The sequence below is a fragment of the Hippopotamus amphibius genome, chromosome 3 (assembly GCF_030028045.1).
Source record: "Hippopotamus amphibius kiboko isolate mHipAmp2 chromosome 3, mHipAmp2.hap2, whole genome shotgun sequence".
Classification (NCBI taxonomy): domain Eukaryota; kingdom Metazoa; phylum Chordata; class Mammalia; order Artiodactyla; family Hippopotamidae; genus Hippopotamus; species Hippopotamus amphibius.
The window spans coordinates 116,181,145-116,206,743 of record NC_080188.1 but is presented as its reverse complement, the minus strand read 5'-3'; the positions used below and the strand labels follow the sequence as shown (position 1 = coordinate 116,206,743).

Below are 25,599 nucleotides of genomic sequence, written 5' to 3'. Positions count from 1 at the left end.
TTTCCTTCATCTGTACAATGGGGGTCCTGCCCTGCAGGGGCTCATGAGGAGACGGTGAAATGGCATATGTAATTCACCAGAGCTATTACTCTTAGTCTTATGGGAAGTTTCTCACCAACAAAGAGACATTGCTCATGGTTCCATGAAGAGCACATGGAAAATGAGTTTGAGAAACTGGTCATTTGATCTGATTGTCTCCCCTTAATCTCCTCTGCAACTGGGCCTCTGACTCCCCTCAAGCCGATCACAATCCAGTGACATTCCAAAGAGACCAGATACATGTAACAGTGGACATATGTCAGATCTGCACACACATGGGAACTGCAGGGCCTAGGAGTGTGTTTCAGGGTAGGGTGACAAGACTGAAGTCAATGCCCTCCTCTTTGTCTAACCCAGCCTTTCCCCGGCTCCCTGAAGTGGAAGCCCCTCCTCTTCTGGCCTCCTACCCACACCTCTGTTGTTTACTCCATATGGCCCTCCCCATTGGGGATGTCTCTTTATCTGTCTCCATGAATCTGTGCTGGGTTCCTAAACCAGGCCTCCATCCCTGGGGTCCACCACAGCAACTGGCACACTGTAGGTGCTCAGTCAATTTGTACTGAAAGAGCAGCAGGAAGAGAAATGTCCCTTTGGCAGATGTTTGTTGCCTGAGTAAAGGCCCACACTATGCATTGTGTTGGGGTGTGTTTCCACCTTATTTGTTCTTTCCTGCTCCTTCTCTCATCTGGGTCTCCCTCTACCACTGACTCTTGTTGCCTACAGCCTGGGCCTCTGCCTAGGGTTGCAGGTGGGAAGAAGGGATGATACCACTCCAAATGTGCCAACCATGGCGGCTTGAACCAAATGCTTTGTAGCTCTGACCCTGGAGGAAGCTCAGAAGGGATGAAGGCTTTGTGTACCCTGGGTCCACTTAACATGAGTGGCATCCCTCCCACAGCCTTGAAGCCTAAGGGAAGGAACACGCTGGTCCCTGGATGGGTGGGGCTGACTCAGGGATCCACTCGGCCTGTCACTTGGCAATTGGGACTGGAAAGGACACTGCAGGTATGGGTGACAGAGAGCTGGTGACTGGGGTGGGGAGACAAAAGGGAAACATATCTGTTTGACTGGCCTCACCCAGAAGCCCCCTGGAGCAGAAGGTCACTGCCAAAATTTCTCTGAGATGGGAAGAATAGAATCTCTTTCTATTGCCCTCACAATCCCCTGGATGTGGATGTGGGGGAGTTGGTGGGGCTGTCACCATCTCTTCCATGGTGTAACACCCCCCACCTCTGACAGTTCCTTTCATGCTACCTCTATCCTGATGCTGTCTCGTGGTGCTGGAGGAAACTGTCAATCATGTTGGGCAGGGCCACATGACCAACTAAAGCCAATCATAGTACCCCATGTGCCTGCCAGAATGGTTTGTCCTGGGCTGGACACATGATCTGAGGTGAAATATTCAGAGCCCTCCTTGCTACCCTGATCATTTCTGAGCCTCTTTCCTTATGGCTTAGACACCTTGGGGATATATGGGTAGAAACCTGAGGGAAGAAAGCTGTCCGGCTAAGAGAATCAAAGTTGAGAAAAGGGAAAGAGGGAGGGAGAGAAAGAGTGAGCTGATGGCTTCTGATTTCTTGGGTGCAGTCACTGAGATGTTTGGATCTGCTCTGGTTTCTGTGTCCCATATCCACAGTATCCTTCCAATAAGTCACCCCTTTCCTTGAAGCCAGTTGGAGTTGGGCTCCTCTCACTTATGGTTTAGACGAGGTTCTAGAACCTGCCCAATTATGATGCACCCGCTGACTGAGAGACAGGCATTCATTCTATTAGCACCATTGGGAATGCATTTCTATATATTTTACTGAGAAAATGGCTTTGCAGAGAACCAAACAGAGTCCACCACCATCCCTAGGTGGGAGTGCCCAATGTATGAGTGAGTGTGTGCTTCAAGTGGGCCTGATTGATTCTTGAAGCAGCCCCAAGATTTACACTGCAGGAGCCAGGCCAATCCTGTTGCTTCCCCGATCATAAACTGAGAAATACAGCCTCAGGAAGACATCACCCAGGATCCAGGTCTCTGACAGGTTCCATTTATCTGTGCCGCCTTGAAAGTTGCTGTTACAGTGGCCCCGACCAATCTGTGGGAGAAGGAAATACACCCCAGTCAGCCTGAGCCCTTATCTGCCACACCATGCAGTATCCACAGTCAACACCTTCTCGGTTTTATTTCCCTCCTTATTAAGAACGAAGAGGCGAGTATTTCATCTTGTGGAACGGAGAATCACAGCCACAGAAAGACAGAGAAAATGAAAAGGCAGAAGACTTTGCCCCAGATGAAGGGACAAGATAAAACATCAGAAAAACAACTAGATTAAGAGGAGATAGGCACTCTTCCAGAAAAAGAATTCAGAATAATGATGGTGAAGATGATCCAGGACTTTGAAAAAAGACTGAATGCAAAGATCGAAAAGGTGCAAAAAAAGTTTACCAAAGACATAGAAGAATTAAAGAACAAACAGAGATATGCAACACAGTAACTGAAATGAAAAATACACTAGAAGGAACCAATAGCAGATTAACTGAGGCAGAAGGACGAATAAGTGACCTGGAAGACAGAATGGTGAAAGTCACTGAAGCTGAAAAGAATAAGGAAAAAAGAGTGAAAAGAAATGAAGACAGCCTAAGAGACCTCTGGGACAATGTTAAACATGCCAACATTCGCATTATAGGGGTCCCAGAAGGAGAAGAGAGAGAGAGAGGAGCTGAAAAAATATTGGAAGAGATTATAGTTGAAAGCTTCCCTAACATGGGAAAGGAAATAGCTACCCAAGTCCAGGAAGTGCAGAGAGTCCCAGGCAGGAAAAACCCAAGGAGAAACATGCCAAAACATAGAGTAGTCATATTGACAAAAAGTAAAGACAGAGAAATGTTATTAAAAGCAACAAGGGAAAAACGACAAATAATATACAAGGGAACTCCCATAAGGTTAATAGCTGATTTATCAGCAGAAACTCTGCAAGCCAGAAGGGAGTGGCATGATATATTTCAAGTGATGAAAGGGAAGAACCTACAACCAAGAATACTCTACCCAGCAGGGATCTCATTCAGATTTGATGGAGAAATCCAAAGCTTTACAGACAAGCAACAGCTAAGAGAATTCAGCACCACCAAACCAGCCCTACAACAAATGCTAAAGGAACTTCTGTAAGCGGGAAACATAAGAGAAGAAAAGGACCTACAGAAACAACAACAAGACAAGGAAATGGTAATAGGAACATACATATTGATAATTACCTTGAATGTAAATGGACTAAATGCACCAAACAAAAGACACAGACTGGCTGAATGGATACAAAAACAGGACCCATATAGATGCTGTCTACAAGAGACCCACTTCAGACCTAGGGACACATACAGATGGAAAGTGAGGGGATGGAAAAAGATATCCCATGCAAATGGAAATCAAAAGAAAGCTGGAGTAGTGATACTCATATCAGATAAAATTGACTTCTTTAAAATAAAAAGTGTTACAAGAGACAAGAGAGGACATTACATAAAGATTGCGGGATCAATCCAAGAAGAGGATATAAAAATTATAAATATATATGCACCCAATATAGGAACACCCCAATATGTAAGGCAAATGCTAACAACTATGAAAGAGGAAATGCAAGGTAGAAATAGAGACACGGGTGTAGAGAACAAACACATGGACACCAAGTGGGGAAAGCAGGTAGGGTTGGATGGGAATGAATTGGGAAATTGGGATACCAAATTGTACACTGTAAATATATGCTGTTTATTGTCTGTTAATTGTATCTCAAAAGTTCTAAAGAAACAAAAAAAAAGTAAATAAATAAATATATATGCGTGCAATATAGGAGCAGCTCAATACATAAGGCAAATGCTAACAACTTTGAAAGAGGAAATCGACAGTAACACAATCATATTGGGGGACTTCAACACCCCACTTACACCAATGGACAGATCATCCAGACAGAAAATTAATAAGGAAACACAAGCTTTAAAGGACACATTAAATCAGCTGGATTTAACAGATAACTACAGGACATTACATCCAAAAACAGCAGATTACACATTCTTCTCCAGTGCACATGGAACATTCTCCAGAATAGATCACATTTTGGGTCATAAATCAAAAGCCTTGGTAAATTCAAGAATATTGAAATCACATCAAGCATCTTTTCTGACCACAACATTATGAGATTAGAAATCAATTATAGGAAAAGAAACTGTAAAAAAAACACAAACACATGGAAGCTAAACAATACACTACTAAATAACCAACAGATCACTGAAGAAATCCAAGAGGAAATTAAAAAATACCTAGAGACAAATGACAATGAAAACAAAATGATACAAAAACCTATGGGATGCAGCAAAGGCAGTTCTAAGAGGGAAGTTTATAGCAATACAATCCTACCTCAAGAAATAAGAAAAATCCCCAAAAAACAATCTAACCTTACACCTAAGGAAACTAGAGAAAAAAGAGAAAACAACACCCAAAGTGAGTAGACAGAGAGAAATCATAAAGATCAGAGCAGAAATAAATGAAATAGAAACAAAGAAAACAATAGCAAAAATCAATAAAACTAAAAGCTGGTTCTTCGAGAAGATAAATAAAATCAGTAAACCTCTAAAAAGACACATCAAGAAAAAGAGGGAGGGGCTTCCTAGGTGGCGCAGTGGTTGAGAGCCCGCCTGCCAATGCAGAGGTCACGGGTTCGATCCCAGCTCCAGGAAGATCCCACATGCCGCGGAGCAACTAAGCCCGTGTGCCAAAAAAAAAAAAAGAGGGAGAGGACTCAAATCTATAAACGTAGACATGAAACAGGATAAGTTACTACAGACACCACAGAAATAAAAAGCACCATAAGAGATTACTACAAGCAAATATATGCCAATCAAATGGACAAAGTGGATGAAATGGACAGATTCTTAGAAAGGTATAATCCTCCAAGACTGAATCAGGAAGACATAGAAAATATGAACAGACCAATCACAAGGAATGTAATTGAAACTGCAATTAAAAAACTCCCAACAAACAAAAGTCCAGGACCTGATGGATTCACAGGTGAATTTTATCAAATATTTACAAAAGACCTAACACCCATCCTTCTCAAACTCTTCCAAAACATTGCAGAGGAAGGAACACTCCCAAACTCATTTTATGAAGCCACCATCACCTGGATACCAAAACCAAAGATACTACAAAAAAAGAAAACTACAGACCAATATCACTGATGAATTTACATGCAAAAATCCTCAATAAAATACTAGCCAACAGAATCCAACAACACATTAAAAGGATCATACACCATGATCAAGTGGGGTTTATCCCTGAAATGCAAGGATTCTTCAATATATGCAAATTAATCAATGTGATACACCATATTAACAAATGGAAGGATAAAAACCACAAGATCATCTCAATAGATGCAGAAAAAGCTTTTGACAAAATTCAACACCTATTTGTGATAAAAACTCTCCAGAAGGCGGGCATAGAGGGAACCTACCTCAACATAATAAAGGCCATATACAACAAACCCACAGCAAACATCATTCTCAATGATGAAAAGCTTAAAGCATTTCCTCTAAGCTCAGGAACAAGACAAGGATGTCCACTCTTGCCACTACTCTTCAACATAGTTTTGGAAGTCCTTGCCACAGCAATAAGAGAAGAAAAAGAAATAAAAGGAATCCAAATTGGAAAAGAAGTAAAACTTTCACTCGTCACAGATGACATGCTACTATGCATAGAAAATCCTAAAGATGCCACCAGAAAACTACTCGAGCTAATCAATGGATTTGGTAAAGTTGCAGGATACAAAATTAACACACAGAAATCTCTTGCATTTCTATACACTAGCAATGAAAGATCAGAAACAGAAATTAAGGAAACAATACCATTCACCATTGCAACACAAAGAATAAAATACCTAGAAATAAACCTAACCAAGGAGGTAAAGGACCTGTACTCAGAAAACTATAACACATTAATGAAAGAAATCGAAGATGACAAAAACAGTTGGAGGGACATACAATGTTCTTGGATTGGAAGAATCAACATTGTGAAAATGACTATATTACTGAAAGCAATTTACAGATTCAATGCAATCCCCATCAAATTACCAATGGCATTTTTCACAGAACTAGAACAAGAAATTTTATGATTTGTATGGAAACACAAAAGACCCTGAATAGCCAAAGCAATCTTGAGAAGAAAAGACGGATTTGGTGGAATCAGGCTTCCTGACTTCAGGCTATACCACAAGGCTACAGTGATCAAGACAGTATGGTACTGGCACAGAAATAGACATATAGATCAATGGAACAGGATAGAAAGCCCAGAGATAAACTGCGGTCAACTAATCTATGACAAAGGAGGCAAGGATATACAATGGAGAAAAGGCAGCCTCTTCAATAAGTGGTGCTGGGAAAACTGGACTGCTGCATGGAAAAGAATGAAATTAGAACACTTCCTAACACCATACACAAAAATAAACTCAAAATGGATTAAAGACCTAAAAGTAAGGCCAGACACTTTAAAACTCCTAGAGGAAAACAAAGGAAGAACACTCTTCGACGTAAATCACAGCAAGATCTTTTTGGATCCATCCCCTAGAATAGTGGAAATAAAAACAAAAATAAATAAGTGGGGCCTAATGAAACTTCAAAGCCTCTGCACAACAAAGGAAACCATAAGCAAGATGAAAAGACAACCCTCAGAATGGCAGAAAATATTTGCAAATGAATCAACAAACAAAGGATTAATCTCCAAAATATATAAAGAGTTCATCCAGCTCAATAACAAAAAAAAAACAAACAACCCAGTCACAAAATGGGCAGAAGACCTAAGTAGGCATTTCTCCAAAGAAGACATACGGATGGCCAAGAGGCACATGAAAAGCTGCTCAACATCACTATAAGAGAAATGCAAATCAAAACTACAGTGAGGTATCACCTCACACCAGTTAGAATGGGCATCATCAGAAAATCTACAAACAGTAAATGCTGGAGAGGGTGTGGAGAAAAGGGAACACTCTTGCACTGCTGGTGGGAATGTAAATTGATACAGCCACTAGGGAGAACACTATGGAGGTTCCTTGAAAAACTAAAAGTAGAAATACCATATAACCCAGCAATCCCAGTACTGGGCATATACCCAGAGAACACCATAATTCAAAAAGACACATGCACCCCAATGTTCATTGCAGCACTATTCACAATAGACAGGACATGGAAGCAACCTAAATGTCCATCAACATTTGAATGGCTAAAGAAGATGTGGTACATATATACAATGGAATATTACTCAGCTGTAAAAAGCAATGAAACTGTGACATTTGTAGAGACATGCATGGACCTGGAGACTGTCATACAGAGTGAAGTGAGTCAGAAAGAGAAAAACAAATATCGTATATAAACACATATATGTGGACTATAGAAAAATGGTACAAATCAACCAGTTTGCAAGGCAGAAATAGAGACACAGATCTAGAGAACAAACATATGGACACCAAGTGGGGAAAGCGGGTAGAATTGGCGGAGGAAAGAATTGGGAGATTGGGATACCAAATTGTACACTCTAAATATATGCAGTTTATTGTAAAAAATAAAAAATTTTAAAAAAAGAAAAAAAAAAGAGAACCAAACAGCTTTCTCAGCAGCTGACGATGTGGCATACCCATTCAAGAGCAAGACCGGCCAAGATATTTGGATTTCCTGAGGGAGGGTGTGGGGTGAAGGAAAGATTGGGAGTTTGGGCTTGACAGATACAAAGTACTATAGAGAGGATAGATAAACAGCAAGGTCCTCCTGTATAACACAGGGAACTATGTTCAATATCCTGTGACAAACCCTAAAGGAAAAAAATAGGAAAAACTATATACATGCATAACTGAGTCACTTTGCTATACAGCAGAAATTAACACAACATTGTAAATCAACTATAATTCAATAAAATTAAAAAAAAAAAGGCCAAACCATAGTTCCCCAGTTTCCCACCTTCTGACCCATGCTCACTGTTTTCTCCGCAGAGAATCATTTTCTTCTCCCTCTTCCCCACAACCTGTTCTTTAAGACTGTGCTCGGCCCCTCTAGGAAGACTTCCTGGACCCACGCTTACTCTCCCTGGTCACTTCTGGCTGAGTTGGGTGACTTACCCTGCTGCTCCCCTTGTGTGTAGCTCTTGCCACCCCTAATCTGGCCCCAGCTCCCCTTGGCACAGCCCCCAGGGATTGCCATTTGCATGGAGCCAAGTGTAGATTTACCTCCACCAAAGCAGGCCTCCTCATGCCTCCATGAGCCTGGGGGTTTCTTATTACTGAAATTCCCTCTCTTCCTGAAAGCCCTCTTTGAGCACATCCGCCTCCTCTAAACTCCTATAGGGAACTGACATTAAGCGACAACCCTGTGCTGGGGCCGTGCAGTCACTGTGCACCCTTGACTCACGGGAGCATCCAACCTCCCCACAGAGGGACCTGGTAGCCCAACTCACAGAGGGGGAGCTGGGGCTTAGCAAGCAGAAATTGCAGCAGAGTCCTAGGTGAACTATGCAATTGATCATCCAAGAGGACACTTTTGAGATGGGATGGGAGACCATTAATCATTATGGTGGGGCAGCACACTGAGACTGTCCCCAGCCAACCCCACTGGTCACTTGGCCTATTTCAAGGATGGCTAGAGCTGATATTCCATGTTCATCCATATGAGGGTCCTGGAGGAACTGAAACTCTTGGAGCGCAGAGGCCCTCAGTTCTCCCCTCTCCCTGTGCCTCACACCATGCTGACACAGGGTGGTATCTCCATTTATTCCAGGATGATGGATGTCCCAGACTCCCTTTTGCTAACAAGTGGTTGGTTTTGTGGCAGGCATTGGCCCAGTTACTTGGGCTCAGCAGCATCTACAGTGGTTTGGCTTGGCCTGAAGAGAGCCCGCTCCTGTCAGCAGCAGCTCGAGGGTTCCTGTAAGTGCCAGATTTGAGAACCAGCCCTCAGGGATGGACCCTCACCCGCCAGATGTAGGCTTTAGCAGGCACTGGGTAGTCGTGGCCATTGATGGTGAAGATGATACTAGGCAGGCGCTTGATGTTCTTACATGGAACTCGGTACTGTCAGAGAAAGAGGAGAGAAGTTAGCCCACCTGATCCCTGGTGTTTGGAGAGCCCCGGCATGAGCCTGTGGCATATCCCTTCACCTCATGACCAACAGGCCTGGCTGTGATGTGCTTCTGGATTGTAGTGACCAGTGTAGTTGGGCCCATCAGGAACGTGGTCCCGGTATCCAGAATGGCTTGGCATCCGCGGGAGCAACCAACAACTGTCCCGTTCATGGTGATGCTGAGAGACAGTGGGACAAAGTGGGAACCAGGATCACACTGAAGTCTCCCCCCATGACTACCCCTCCCTGACTGTCTCCAGAACAGCCCAGCAGCTCATGCCCTGACTCCGTTTTCCTTTGCTCTGGTCACGTAAACTTCTTTCACTTCCTTTGCATTCCTGAATGCACCAGGCTCTTTTGTGCCTCAGGGCCTTGACATGTGCTGGTCCCCTTCATAGAAGACACCCATCCCCTTTCTCTAGCAAATTTCTCCTCATCTCCCAGGTTCCAGGTTAAATGTCACTTTTTAGGGAAGTTTTCCCCCCCAGACTAGATCACACTCCTGTCTTGGTCACTCTCTCTAGACTCTTCCTCAATTGTAGAAAGTACCAAAGTGGTAATTCATTATGAGTGTGACTTGTTTCATGTACATCTACCTCACTAGATGGAAGGGCAAGTTGAATCCTCAGTGCCTCCCTCAAGTGCCAGCACACAGTGGGTGCACAATGTATCTTTGCAGAGTGAATCAATGAATGAATGAATGGGTTAAAAATGTATGAGGAATAACCAGAGACCTGTGTCTGGTGTCTGACCAGTCATGAATTAGCACACACACTGAAGATGGAGGTTCCCTGGGGCCACAGATGCTCAGAGAAGTGGGGAGGGAGACACAGGCTGCCCTGGCAGAGGTAGTTTCACAGCACCCCCCCCCCACCCACGTCAGACACTGAGGCCCTCAGCCAGGAGATGCCCAATGTAGCCCATCCTCCTGACTCTCTCTGTCACATCCCCTGCCCCACTGTGTGCCTGGGATGGGGGGTGGCTGGCAATGGGTAGGGGGAGGGACTTTTTATATGAGTTACTTTCATGTCTCAAGAATGCAGCCAACGCCTCTCCACTGCTGGGGAGCTTCTCCTTAAGGAGACCAGCTTTCCCAGTTGGTCAATAACTTTCCTTGTTTTTAAACTAGCAGTTTTGTGTCCTGAGAACTCCTTCAGTCCCGGGTAGCTCTTGACAGTTGGTCATCTTATCACAACCCTGTTCAGGCTGGTGAAATTCTCCCTGATCCTCTTTTCACCACAGCTTAGGATCCGCAAACCATGCCACCTGCCTCACAGCACAGTGGGTGTAGTCCTCCCTGGGCTGCCACTCTCAGGGCCCTGAGTAGGAGGCCTGGGGTGATCATGAGCCTATGGGTTATGTGTGTATCTGGGTGTTTGTGTGTCTGTATGTGTATCTCTGTGTGGGTCTGTGCACACCTGTCTTCTCTGTCTGTGTTGTGTGTGTCTGTGTGTGTGTTTGTGTATCTGTGTTCCTGTGTGTATTTACATGTGTGCCTATGTGGGTGTTTATATGTGTGTCTTTTTGGGTGGAGCAAATGTCTCTGTGTGTGACTGTGTCTGTGTGAGCATTTGTGTGTGTCTGTGTGTGTCCGTGTACATCTGTGGGAGCATCACATGGGGTGACCCTCAGAGGGAGAAGCTTACCGGTTCATGGCTATCTGCCAGTAGTAGGTTTGGGACACTGGTATCCACTTGAGCTGCCCTTTGTGGTAGCTGTGGTCCACCCCACCAAACATCACCACGCTGCCATTCTCCTTCTTGCTGAGGAGAGAAGGAAGAGGGAGGGCGCCTTGCTGTATAATAACACCACTCACTGTCTGAGAGCTGTGCTTATCTACCCATCAGAGGCAATATTATGGGCCCCATTTTAGAGATGAGGATAGTGTGGTATGCAGCGATTGAGTACTGAACCAAGGTCAGCCACTGACTAATGACTGGCACAAAAGACATTCAAAGCTGGGCAGCCTGGCTGGGCTCCAACCACACACTCTTCTGAAGAGGGCCTGGTCCTCTCCAGCAACCAGAGGGCTCAAAGGTACCCTCAGAGGACACTGTGTTGGAGAGCTCTGGCCTCCCACTTGTGTGGCCTGTCATTTTTCAGAAGAGCCAAGGCCCATGGGCACTAAGGACTTGGGTTCAGGCTCACTCAGGTTTGGTATCACGGGCCTGTGACCTGTGCCATCCATGGGGCCCCATGCTCAGCAGGGCCCCACACCTCTGTTATCCCTGTCTTGAAATTCCTAATACTTTTTGAACAGGAGGTCCCAGATTTTCATTTTGTACTGGCTCCTGCCAATTGTGTAGCTGGTGCAGGGCTCCCAGTAAAATATTCCTGAGGAAGTAAACATTCCCACCATCCCTCTCCTTCTTTTATATCAAATCCATCAGCAAAAGCTGTTGCCTTTTCCTCCAGCCTGTATCCTAACACCTTCCATTGCTCTCCCTCCTCCTTCCTACCCCTGGATCAAGCTGCTGTCCTTGAGCCCATGAGCATGGGTGGCTTCCAATAAAACTTTATTTACAAAAGCCAATGCTGGGCCAAGATGTGGCTCTGAGACAATAGCTATGCTGGGCTAACTGTCTCTCAGGAAACTTCTGCAACAGGTGCTCTACAATTTCTGATGCAAATGAAAGCATCTTTCGGCTGACTTCGTGAGAGGCCTTGTGCAGCTCAGACTTACCTGCTCAAGTAGAAGGCAAAGACAGGCTTCAAAATGACACCCTGTTTCTTCATGTTGTCGAAGACAGGGATGGTCCCTTCAAGGCTGAGGCTGGGGTATCCCAGGCCCAGAATGCCATCAAAGAGTGGATGTTCAAACCCAATCTGCATATGGCTCAGGCCAAATGCCTGGACCACGTTGACAAGTTTCCCGATCTGCGGGAGAGGAGAGAGTTCCCACATAAAGGTTTGGGAAGTGGAGCTGGGACTGGGCTGGGGTGGAGATGCCATTAGCACTTCTGAGAGATCTGAGGCCTGGCTATGCCCGGGGTGGACCTCAGATGGTTACAGGAATTCGGGTTCCATTCGTGCAGGGCTGTGGATTTTATCCAACACCTCTCCTCCTGCCCACACCATCTGAAGGGAGTCACATTGGCCTCATGTCATGGGTACTGCTGGGGAAATTGAGACTCAGGACAGGACCAAATGGTTCTCACTTGAGGATAGAATAAGTAGAGGGCAGGGTAGTCTTGTCTTTGGCATCACTATGATCAGATGACAGAAATAGACTGAATTCATTGCAATGTATTGTGGATTCTGCACCTGCTCAGGAAGGCAGAAGCCCATTATTAATGTTGCTGCCAGGCTTGTTATGTGTTTGTGTGTGTGTGTGTGTGAGAGAGAGAGAGAGAGAGAGAGTACTTAGGTCCTTTGGGGGAGGTGGGCCATAGTTTTTATTAGACCCTCAAAGGCCCCCGAAGTGAGAACCCATTTATCACATCTGTGGCCCCTGCTTTTTCTGCCCAGATGTCTGAAGCTCTTGGCTGCTCCCAGCAGTCCAAGATCAGTTTTATCCTCTCCCCAAATACCCCGCACCTGCATGAATTCTGACTGGCCAGCCCAGCTCCCCCGCTGACCAGGTGCATGACCTTGGCAAGCCCCTGGCTCTCTGCACCTCAGTTCCCTCCTCTGTATAATGGAGCTAATCATAGTACTTGCTGTGTGGGGTTGTTGCAGGATTACACATGTTATTACCATGAAAGTGCCAGGCACAGTCTGAGAATAGAAAAGTGGGTGCATTTTTCCCCTTCTCTCCCTGCTCCCAGCAAAATGAACCTTGAGCTGCTCATGGGCAAAGGAGCTGCAAATGCACACCCCAAGCCACCCTCTGGGTTAGCCATGCTGGGAGTTTGTGTGTCAGCAGGGATGCTGGCTCCCCAGGGATACGGCCTGCTGGGCAGGTGGCTGCCACTAGGAGACATTGGGAAAGACAGGCCTTCCCAGGTGGTCCTGCATCTGATTTGGAAGCAGCAATCACTCCCAGGGACATCCCTGACTCAGCTTCTGCTTTCCAGTTACCCGAACGGTGTCATAGCCAAGAAATCCAACCATTTTCCCAGAGGCATAGGTGAGGTAGAATCGCTGGGCTGAGAGACGAAACGTGGTAGACAAGTGAGGGTCGAAGATATTGTGTGCATCTGCAGAGACAAGTGATGAGTGTCTGTTAGGTGCCAAGGATGGGGAAGCGGGTTTGAGGGGGAGTACATGATGGACGGGAGGGGTGCAGGTACTCACGGCAGGCAGGACTGTAGCAATAGATGGAGGGCACCCACAAGTCAGCTGAGCCAGTGTCAAAGACAACCCTGAACTCCTGAGGAGGTGTTCCAATGGTGATGTTGCCGACATAGGACACCTATGGGAGTGTGGGGAGGGGTGTTCAGGGCAGGTCTGGCTGCCCTGGCCACCCTCGACTCCTGGAGTGCTGCCCCCCTCGAGTTGTCCCATGTCTCCTGAAATCACTTTCCAACCGCCACACCTCACAGCCTCTGCTCAGACCGGTACCTTCATTTGACCTTTTTGTTGTTGTTGTTCCTGTGCCATCTTAGTTCCCAGACCCAGGATCAAATCTGCGTCACTACAGTATTACCGCTGAGTCTTAACCACTGGACCTCCAGAGAGTCCTTGTGGCGTCATTTGAGAAGCTCTCCAGTCTCCCCTTCCAGGCCCAGGCTGAGTGTTTCCTTCTTCAGGTGGCCCTCCTAGGTCACCCCAGGTCACTTCCTCTAAACTCAGACCATGTTATATCAATACTACGAAGTTAGCTCTTTTATTGGACATGTATTTACTCTTTGCCTCTCACTCAGGCTGACATATGCATTCTTGAAGGAGAGACGAGACCTTTTTTAAAATCAGTAATAATAACCAGAGTGTCCGATTTTTATGGCATCACAGGCCATAGGGCTCAGTCATTTTTACTGGTGTCCTTCTTGGATCTGTGGAGGCTGACCTTCCTCTGCCTGGGATCTCCAATTTGATGTGCAGGTGCCTTTATCTTTTGATCAGACATGGCTCACCTTTCATCTGTAACTCCACAGCTCATTTAGTTCAGAAAGAACACTCTTCCTCAAACTAATGACATAGCTTTGGCACAGAAATGAATGTTTTCCTGCCACCTGGTCATTGCTGGGCCCAGTCAGCACAGCCCAAGAACTGAGGATGAGAGTGCCTTCTCCTCTGGGAGTGGGATCCCTGTTCCCCAGTGTTTCTGCTTCCTGCAAGATCCCCAGCACCAACACCCTGCCTGGTACCTCCTGGTCAACTCCAGTGCTAGGCCAGAGCTCCAGCCCCCCTCCCAACACACTCACATCCATGTAGTTGCTCAGGGGTAGAAGGGAGAATTTCCTGTCACGGGCGACATTCTGGGATCTGTCATCAGTGTTCTCATCCAGGAAATTTGTCAGCATGGTTTTCTCCCTTAGGGTTTCTCGCATGGTCTTGATCTTCGTTAGAGGGATTCTTTCACCGAACATTGGGAAAAGGAAACAAAGAAGGGACAGCAATCAGCTGTCCATGTTATTGTATGACTGTCTTACCTTGCATTGTCATGACGCTGTGTATTTCCCAGCATTTTTATGAGTTTCCTGTCATTATCAGGACGTCACGCAAAGAGCAGGGCAACAACCTCGGTTTGAATACATGTTCTGTTGTGTACTCTTGTGTAAGTCGTATAGCCATTTGGAGTCTCAGTTTCCCCATTGGTAAAAAGGTAGATAATAATAACCACCACCCCCCATATAGAATGTTGTGAGTATTAAGTGAGATGATGGATATAATGGACCTGACATGTAGGAAGTCTCAACAATGACAACCATTACCATTGCTGTGGCCATCCCACTGCATCTTTTTAAAGAAACTCTGGGAAGGAGGTAGAAGGGGGATCATTATCTTCTTTTTACAGGGGAGAATTTTAAATGCAGGGAGTTTGTGAATTGGCTGTAGTCACACTGCTTCTCAGGGGTAAAATAGCCTAGAATTAGTCTTCCTAATATTTCTCTAGGGCTCAAACAGGTGAGAGGGTTGAGAAAGGAAGCCAGGAGATTGGAAATAAATTAGGGACATTAAGAGTTAGAGAAGCATGGTAGAGTCAAAATAGAAAGAAAAAAATTTCAGAAAGTTCTGCATGCACACAGATGGCAAAGTGATGGAGAGGTAAAAAAGAGAGATACAGAGATAGAGACACAGACACATTCACACTGAAATGGAAACACAGCAGAGAGAGGACCTAGAAGCAAATACAGGAGAAATGTGTTCCATAGACCCAAACTTACAGCTGTGGAGGCTGTGCACTGAACTGTTCCAAGGAATGCCATTTTCACATAGGTCATGATGTGACTGGCACCCCCAAAGTTGTGTGACCCTGCAGGCCCACCCCAATGTGCTCATTTGCATTGTAAGGTACTCAACAATAAGTGGGAGGTGAACCTTAAGACGGTCAGGGAATGATTACATTCCCTTCTAACTCTGATGGCTGGAAGAATAAAAGGACAAAAAAAAAAACCCAGAAGAGAGATGATGCCACTTACCAGTCCCCGTACTTACATGACTAGGCACTCTGAGAGGGCCACCAGCCCGAGGATCCCAAACCACTTCATGCTTCTTTCCTGGCTCCTATTACTCAGGAAAGAGCGAGTTCTGAGAAAGCCGTGGTGTCCAAGTGTTCCTAGTTATATATGCTCTGACTGCCCTTTAGGCCGCTAATAGATCTGATAAGAAATCCTAAGCTGTCGATAAAATCTTTACCTCCATCAGTGTACATGAGGAGTGGACTTAGAAAATTCTAAGAATACAGAGATTTCTACTGTAATCTCTTCCTTTGGGCTTGGATGCAAAATCAAACTAAACTGCATGGATGAACTAAAAGTGGGGAGACTCCTGCCAACTTGGAAGTAAAACACTGCCACTAACGTAATAAAAGTAAATGCTAGGGGCCATGCTTGACATTCGTGATCTCATGTGGTCCTTCTAGCAACTTTATGAGATGTGCATTGCTGTGCTCAGTTGAAAAAGAGATTACTAGAAGGGAAAGAGGTCAAATGGCATAGTGAAGGCTTGAGGGGCAGACCAGTGACATATGAGTGAGTGGCTTTATGTAGTGGAACAGGTGGCACAGATTAGGGGCACTTATGATGCCAACTGGCATCAAAAGTCTATGCTAGAGTAGTATTACAGTTGCAGAGTTTCACTATTGGAAGAAATGTGATGCATGCATCCAGAAGATATTTCATATCATTCAACAAACTTATACGGAGTACCCTATGTGCCGGGGTCTGTGTTAGATGCTGGAAACTCAAAGTTGAGTGAGACACAGGTGGTCCTTATCTTCAGGGAGCTAGCAATCTAGGGCAGTTCTCACAAACTCATGGCCCAGGAGGCAAGAAAAATTAATGGAAGGGCTGGGCAGGCATCATGGACATAGAGCAGGCAGTACACGCCCTACCAGTGGGGGCAGCCTCTTCTCAGCTCCAACCAGTGTCTCCCATGCTGGACCTAAGCCTGGTCGGCCAGGTTTTCAAGAGAAGTCAGAATTCTTTACATTTATGTAAAATCCCCTGATTTTAAATGTTAGCAACTATTATTTTTTTTTTCTTCACAAAACATTGTGTGAGCCAAACTTTAAACAACTGTATGCTGGATTCAACCTTAATTCTCTCCTTTGGTGGGAGTAGAGCAAGGAGACAGAAGGGCTTCAATCATGTTGCTTGCATGAATAAGAGACTGAATGCATCTAAACCATGTTAATTTTCCTTCTATTTGTAAAGAAAGATCACCAGGGTCATATAAAACAATGCATGTAATAACTACCACCTGCTGAGCATCTGAAAGGATCCGTACCTTGAAATATTTTGTTTACCAAATGGAACATACAAAGAAATAATTTTTAATTGTCTTAGACATCAAAGAAGACATAGAAGACCTCTCAGAGCTCCTGTTCAGACTGAGATGAACAGCCTACCTGTTAAACTGTGATTCCAGCCAATGGAAAGACAGTGGAGTTTTATGGCTTCTTCCAGGATTCCTAGGGAATGGGTGTTCCTGGGTGAGATCTATGCAGGCCTGTCCCTTGGGTAGAACAACAGGAGGCTGGCCTAGTCAACAGGTGAGTGATAGATGGACTGCTGCATCTTCCTACTCATTTTTGCACATTGTTAAAATTCAGTTTTGCTGGTTCAATCCCTAAGGAGGGGATTTGACAGCACCTAGCAAATGACACACACAAATACCTTTTAGGTCAGCAGTTCTACTTATAGGGATCTATCCCAAAGATACACTAGCAAAAATATAAAAAGACATAAGCACAAACTCTTCACTGCAACATTGTTTTTAAAAGCAGAAGATTAGAAACTATTCCTGAAATGAGCATCCATGGGGGAGTGTTGAATAAGACAGAGGGCAACTAAACAACTGGGTATAATGGGGATGGGAGAGGTGTGAAATGAGGGAGATCTCCAGGGTGTACTGTTTAGATTTTACAAAAGAGGGATCAGAAAAGTTCTCATAACTTGTTGCTTTTCCATACACATGTATGTCTTTTTTCATTAAGAAAGAGTGGAAGAAGAAACGAAAAGCTTAAAAAAATGTGTAATTTTTGGGAGGGGGCAGGAACAGAAATGAGTTTTTTCTTGTTTTACACTTTGACTTTGCAAATATGTAAATGTGTTACAGAATCAAAAAGTAGATAAATAAAAACATCTGTCAAAATTGAGAACTATGTCAAATCAGCCAAAGTCTGTCAAGTTGGTAACACAGCCCCACAGAACAAAACATTACCTAAGGGGCTTTAAAATGCACAAGTTGGACTCTACATTCCGAGTGGGATATCTTCTAAGGACAAAGACAAGCAAACAAAAACACCCTCCCTTCAAAAGAAAAGCAAAAACAAAGAAACAAAGAAATCTGAAACTGTATCCAACACCTTATTTTTGGTGATAATGCTTCTGTTGTTTTACAAGTTTCATATGTATGTTACAGTTTAAAGTAAACAAGTAAGTAATGCAAGGTTGTAATAAAGATGACTTCCAGTGGAAGAGGGAAAAGATTTTGAGTATAAAACAAAAAGCTTAAGTAAAGCCTTGTGCTCTTAAAACTTGAATTGGAAGTATAAGTTTGTACCAATTAATTATTTTCCTTTTTTTACAGGAAAATCTGTACTTCTTGGCTCTGACTACTGAAAAGCCTAGAAGTAATGGCAAGCTGATAACCCTGACTATCCTGAGGCCTAGCTTGTGGCCTCTAAATACCATTTCCCGCCAGAGGATCTAGAGATTCTTGATGAGATGGCTGATTTCAGAGCTGGGCCAAGAAGTGCACAAGATAAGCCTGGGATACTTCAAAGATGAGAAAGTTGAGGGCCTTCAAACACACCGGGGCCTGGACAGATGCAGGGGTTTGAGTTCAATCATTGGTCAGAAAACTAGATCCCACATGCCACAAGTAATAGTTCCCATCCAGCAACTATGGTCCTGGACTGAAGAAATAAAAGATTCCATTTGCTGCAATTAAGACCTAGTGCAGTCAAATAAATAAATAAATAAATAAATAAACAAATAAATAAATTGTAATACCAAATCATATTCTGTTGTATGTTTCTACCACATTTTCTTCATCCATTGAACTGTTGATGGATCTAACTTGTTTCTCCTCCTTCTCTATTGTGAATGATGCTGCAATGTACATGACAGTGATCTCAGAGAGACATTAGTGAGCAGTTCTGAAGAAACATCTTTATATCCTGCCCAGGAATTAAAGGTGGGTAGCCTGGATGAAAACCCAAGAATTCTAACCACCAGACCAGTAGGTGCTAGAGGCTAGAAGCGAAGAGGCCCTAGCTCTTTTACCCATTTGAAAGCAAGAATGTTTCAAGGAGGCAAAAACTGTAAAAACAGGTACAAAGTTTATTATTAAAGATATAGCACAATGTATGAGAGTGTTGCACAAATCAGTCTGTCGAGAAACCAAGCACTGCCCTCAGAGGGATGGAGAGCTCAGGTTTATTAAGCTGGCGGCCCCATATGAGTTAACGCTCCAAAGTTCTGGACCCCAAACTCAGGGTGAGCTCTACTTTTATAGCGCACATGTTTACAGAGCATGGAAGTTTCCAAACAGAAACTTACAAGAGCAGGTGCAAAACATTCCATTTTTAGCAAAACATCTTATAGTTACATTGAATTGCTAGGTCATCCTGTTTTTTGTGTGTTTGTTTTTCTCAGTGCAGCAAGCATATTTCACAAAAGCAAAACAAGCATGGAGTTATTTTTAGCTGAGTGTAAGTTTCTAACTTTCCTCTTTAATCCCCTCTCTTGATGCCCCTTGAATCTTATAAGGCATCAACTTTTTGATCTTCTAAGCCCAGGGGATGATAACCTCTTAGGGCTAGGAGATGTGCAGTGGCCCTCCTATCTGCTGTGGCCTCAACTAGGCTGGAAACTACCTTCTTGAATAAGGGCAAGAGGCAAGGTAAAAGGAGACAGGTCCCAAGGAGGAGTAGGCCTATTCCTACAAGCATTTTGAATCCCCCTAGGTAAGAAAACAAACCTCCAAATAGTTCTCCAGGATTCCATCCTTTCCGAGACTGGACTGGGACATGAGCTATTTTAGTCATCTGGTCAGTTATTTCTTCTATAACCTTGCCCTTATCATCTATCTGTAGGCAGCAGTTACTGAGAATGAACTTCCCACAGAAGCCCCCTCTGCAGCCAGTAAGTAATCCAGGGCCAGGCAATTCTGATAAATAGCATTTCACATCTTGGTTTGTTGTCCTGCCAACAAATTAAGAGCCTTGGCCGTTTCATTAGTAATAATTTCAACCACTGCCTGGAGCCAGATAATGCTGTTAAGCATGTAAATTGGATTTCAGTGGCCCCAGGACCCCTCTTCTGCCCAACTGGCTGGCCTGTTATATTGTATTATGCGTTCAGGAGGCCACTCATCATTTTTCTCATTTCCAATCTGTAGATACCTGTGCTTCCCCGTGAGGCCTCTGCCTTCATATACTGGGACCCCTAATGATTCACCTTTTGCTAAGGGGAGTAGAAAAAAAGGAGGGGCAGATAGTCCCCAATATGCATACCCCTGACAAATTTGCTGGCAAGACTCAATAGTCACTAGCCCCACAAATCCAATCTAATCCTTCTGGAGCAGGCCACTGGCCTTCAGTGGACAAGTCATTCCATCTGATCTTTAAATTGGGGAAGCTTGCTAGGAGATAAGGGTTAGGCTCTGTATAGTTTATGCTTCCTCATCAGTCAGAAGTGTGAGTAGCTGTATTATAGTGTTTTGGGCCTAGGCAAGTGAGGTTTCCTACTGGAATATCGAATAATAAGCCCCACCAGGCCAGGCACTTCCTGCTGATTATGGAAGACTTTAAATGCCAAACCCCAACCATGATTCTCTTGAACACCCTGAGTTGTTGAAGGGTCTCTGGGGATCTAATTCTTTAGCTTCCCAGGGCTATTAGTCTCCCATATTAGTTCTTCCACATATATAGTAAGAAGGAATCATCAACACCTGGGCTATGGTTTCTGCTAGGGCTATAAATAGGTTTTTAGTTCTGACTGAAATAGGAGGAGGACCACTTTCTATCTCTTCATAAAAGAATGGAAGCATCCTTACTTTAAAGTCTAATTTGTCTGATATGAGTATTGTTACTGTAGCTTTCTTGTGACTTCCATTTGCATGGAATATCTTTTTCCATCCCTTTACTTTCAGTCTAGATGTATCCCTTGGTCTGAAGTGGGTTTCGTGTAGACAGCATATGTAAGGGTCTTGTTTTTGTATCCGTTCAACCAGTCTGTGTATTTTGGCTGCAACATCTAATCCATTTACATTTAAGGTGATTATTGACATGTGTGTTCCTATTACCATTTATTAATTGTTTTGGGTTTGTTTCTGTAGGTCTTTTCTTTCTCTTGTGTTTCCTGCTCAGAAAATTTCCTTTAGCAATTGTTATAAACCTGGTTTGGTGATGCTTAATTCTCTTAACTTTTGCTTGTCTGTAAATCTTTTGATTTCTCCATCGAATCTGAATGAGATTATTGCTGGGTAGAGTATTCTTGGCTGTAGGATTTTCTCTCTCAGGACTTTCAGTATATCTTGCCACTCCCTTCTGGCCTGCAGAGTTTCTGCAGAAAGATCAGCCATTATCCTTATGGGTTTTCCCTTATATGTTATTTGTTGCTTTTCTCTTGCTGCTTTTCATATTTTTTCTTTGTGTTTAATGGTCATTAGTTTGATTAATATGTGTCTCAGTGTATTTCCCTTTGGGTTTATTCTGTATGGGATTTTCTGCACTTCTTGGATTGGATTAATTATTTCCTTTCCCATGTTGGGGAAGTTTTCCACTATAACCTCTTCAAATATTTTCTCAGACCCTTTCTTTTTTTCTTCTTCTGGGATGCCTATGATTGGAATGTTGGGGCACATAATGTCGTCACCAAGGTCTCTGAGACTGTCTTCCATTCCTTTTATTCTTTTATCTTTTTTCCTGCCCTGTGACAATTTTTCCCCCATTCTATCTTCCAACTCACTTATTCATTTTTCTGCCTCAGTTATTCTGCTGTTTATAGCAGCTAGAGTATTTTTAATTTTGGTTATTTTGTTATCTATTACTCTTTGTTTGCTCTTTAGTTCTGCTGAGTCCTTATTAACTGTTTCTGGTATTTTCTGTATTTTGTTGTTGAGATTTTAGATCATCTTTACTATCATTACCCTGAATTCTTTTTCAGGCATTTTTTTCTATTTCCTCTTCATTTATTTGGTCTTCCATATTTTTATCTTCTTCCTTCATCAGTGACATATATTTTTGTCATCTCATATTCCCCCCACTTTGAATGGGCAGCATTGTGTTCCTGTCCCAGTGGGTGTTTGGCCTGAGGTTTCAAGCACTGGAGTTTGTAGGCTGTTGAGTATAGCTGGGTCTTGGTGTTGAGTTGAGAACCTCTGGGAGACCTCACTCTAAAGAATATTCCCTGGGAACTGGGTTCCCCTGTTAGTCCAATGTTTTGGACTCAGAGCTCCCTCCTTAGGAGCTCAGGTCTGTCACTGGGCTTGTGTATCAAAATCCCACAAGCCATATGGAGTAGGGAAAATGAAAAAAAAATTGTTTTAATGTAGGAGAATAGCAAGATAAAAAATACCATAATAGGTAACTACTAGATGTGTAAGAAAACATTAAAAAAAAAAAGATGGAGCAACAACTGGAAGGTAAAACAACTGCAATAGCCTAAATGAGCAGATAGGAAGAAAAGAAAAAGAAAACGAAAAAGAAAAAAAGACAAAAAAAAAAGTCAGAAAATGCCTTGGCTGTGGGGACGGAAGTTAGACAAGGGTGGGGGGGGTGAGTTAGGCAATTGGCAGAGCCTATGCTTAGAAAAGGCCCTGGGGGTGGTGAGGAATGGGGCTTAGCCCCAGTGAAGCAGATGGGCCCAGGATTGCCTCTGGTCCTGGAAGCAAAGGACCAGGTCAAAGTAACCAGCAGGCTGCCTGGGCCCAAGTTGGTGGGAGAAATGCTAGGCACCTCCCCTAGTCCTCCATCTCAGAGGGTCCCTCCCCCTTGGGTTCTATTCTTTCTCACCACCTCTCTCCTATTCCCCTAGAACCCTCACAGCTGCAGGGGGCACTGAAATGTAGGAGACCAGACTCATGCCCAACAGGGTTCCCAGGGCCACCTGGGCTAGGGTAATGCTTGCAGCACTTCCCCAGATCTCTCAGTCTGGTAGGGTCCCTGTCTGCCCCTCTTCCTCTCCCCTGCCCCCCACTCTTCTAGGTTCCAAGCAGCTGGAGGGGGCCCGGAGAGTGAAGGACCAGGCCGGGAGCCCAGTCAGCCTCCCTGGCAAAGAGGGTAGGCAAAATGCCCTCTCACCTCCCCATCCCCCAATCTCAAAGCCCCCACCCCCTCCTGTCTGCCTCTCCACCTCCTCACCCCTCCTTCCTCCTTCCCACACCCCCAGGACCCAGGAAGCCCAGAGGGGGCCCTAGAGGGTGGGAGACCCCACTGGGGAGCCCAGGAGGCCCACAATCTGGGGAGCTCAGCAGGATTCCTGGCCTCCTGGGTGGGAGACACCCAGTTCCAATTTTGGATCTCTCAAGCCCCAAAGGATCCCTCCAGGCAGGACCCTCCCCCCTCATCCAGCCACCCACCAGGAGCACTGGTCACATACGGTTTCCCCTTCCCCACCCCCCTGACTTCCCCCAGGTCCTAACCAGTTGCCCTGGGGTTCCTGCAGTCTGCTTGGACTCAGGTCCCTCGCTGGCCTCCGGTAACTGTTCTGTTTGTGAGTAGATGTGATTTCCACATCTTCTCACTCCACCATCTTGAAGACTATTACAAGAGACAAGGAAGGACACTACATAATGATCAAGGGATCGGTCCAAGAACAAGATAATAATTGTAAATATCTATGCACCCAACATAGGAGCACCTCAATACATAAGGCAAATGTTAACAGCCATAAAAGGGGAAATTGACAGCAACACAATAATAAAAGGAGACTTTAACACCCCACTTACATCAATGGACAGATCATCCAAACAGAAAATAAATAAGCACAAACAGCTTTAAATGACACATTAGACCATCTCGACTTAATTGATACTTGGAGGACATTCCTTCCAAAAACTACAGAATACACTTTCTTCTCAACTGCACATGGAACATTCTCCAGGATAGATCACATCTTGGGTCACAAATCAAGCCTTGGAAAACTCAAAAAAAATTGAAATCGTATCAAGCATTTTCTCTAACCACAATTCCGTGAGACTAGATAACAATAACATGAAAAAAAACTAAAAAATACTACCACATGGGGACTAAACAATGTGCAATTAACCAAGAAATCACTAAAGAAATCAAAGACTAAATCAAAAAATATCTAGAAACAAATGACAATGAAAACACAACAACCCAAAACCTATAGGATGCAGCAAAAAGACTTCTAAGAGCGAAGTTTATAGCAATACAGTCCTACCACAAGAAAAATGGAAAATATCGAATAAACAACTGAAACTTACACCTAAAACAATTAGAGAAAGAAGAACAAAAAAGCAGAAAAGTAAGCAAAAGGAAAGAAATCATAAAGATCAGATCAGAAATAAATGAAAAAGAAAGGAAGGAAACAATAGCAAAGATCAATAAAACTAAAAGCTGGTTCTTTGCCAAGATAAACAAAATTGATAAACCATTAGCCAAACTTATCAGGAAAAAAAGGGAGGAGATGCAAATCAACAGAATTAGAAATGAAAAAGGAGAAGTAACAACTGACACCACAGAAATACAAAAGATCATGAGAGACTACTACAAAAAACTATATGCCAATAAATTGGATAACCTGGAAGAAATAGATAAATTCTTAGAAAAGTACAATCCTCCAAGACTGAAACAGGAAGAAATAGAACATATGAACAGACGAATCACAAGTACAGAAATTCAGACTGTGATTAAAAATCTTACAACAAAAAAAAAAGCCCAGTGTCAGATGTCTTCACAAGTGAATTCTATCAAACATTTAGAAAAGAGCTAACACCTATCCTTTTCAAACTCTTCCAAATTATAGCAGAAGAAGGAACACCCCCAAACTAATTCTACGAGGCCACCATCACCCTGATACCAAAACCAGGCAAAGATGTCACAAAAAAGAAAATTACAGGCCAATATCACTGATGAATATATATGCAAATATCCTCAACAAAATACTAGCAAACGGAATCCAACAGCACATTAAAAAGATCATACACCATGATCAAGTGGGGCTTATCCTTGGAATGCAAGGATTCTTCTATATATGCAAATCAATCAATGTGATATGCCATATTAACAAATTGAAGGATAAAACCATATGATCATCTCAGTAGATACAGAAAAGCTTTTGACAAAATTCAACATCCATTTATGATGAAAACTCTCCAAAAATGGGCATAGAAGGAAATTACCTAAACATAATAAAAGCCATATATCACAAAGCAACAGCAAACATTGTTTTAAATCATGAAAAACTGAAAGCATTCCCTCTAAGGACAGGAACAAAACAGGGATGTTGACTCTAACCATAATAATTAAACACAGTTTTGGAAGTTTTAGCCACAGCAATCAGAGAAGAAAATGAAATAAAAGGAATCCAAAATGGAAAAGAAGAAGTAAAATTGTCACTCTTTGCAGATAGAATGATATTATACATAGAAAACCCTAAAGACTCTAACAGAGAAGTGCTAGCACTAATTGATGAATTTAGTAAAGTAGCAGGATACAAAATTAATGTGCAGAAATCTCTTGCATTCCTATACACTAACAATGAAAGAGGAGAAAGAGAAATTAAGGAACTCTCACATTTACCATTGTAACAAAAAGAATAAAATACCTAGGAATAAACCTGCCTAGAGAAGCAAAAGATCTGTATGCAGAAAACTTTAAGACATTAATGAAAGTAATCAAAGACAACACTA

The 25,599-nt window shown here is 43.5% G+C and overlaps 1 protein-coding gene across 1 annotated transcript; it reads right to left on the bottom strand.

Moving 5' to 3' along the window:
• Positions 1-1,967: 1,967 nt before the first annotated feature.
• LOC130849627 (pregnancy-associated glycoprotein 2-like) lies at positions 1,968-15,764 on the bottom strand. The gene is made up of 9 exons (XM_057728627.1): positions 15,706-15,764; positions 14,472-14,622; positions 13,402-13,519; positions 13,186-13,304; positions 11,849-12,042; positions 10,812-10,928; positions 9,203-9,344; positions 9,018-9,116; positions 1,968-2,120 (listed from the first exon to the last, which is right to left on the bottom strand). The coding sequence occupies exons 1-9, from the start codon at positions 15,756-15,758 to the stop codon at positions 1,968-1,970; spliced, it is 1,146 nt and encodes a 381-aa protein (XP_057584610.1). The 5' UTR covers positions 15,759-15,764.
• Positions 15,765-25,599: the final 9,835 nt, after the last annotated feature.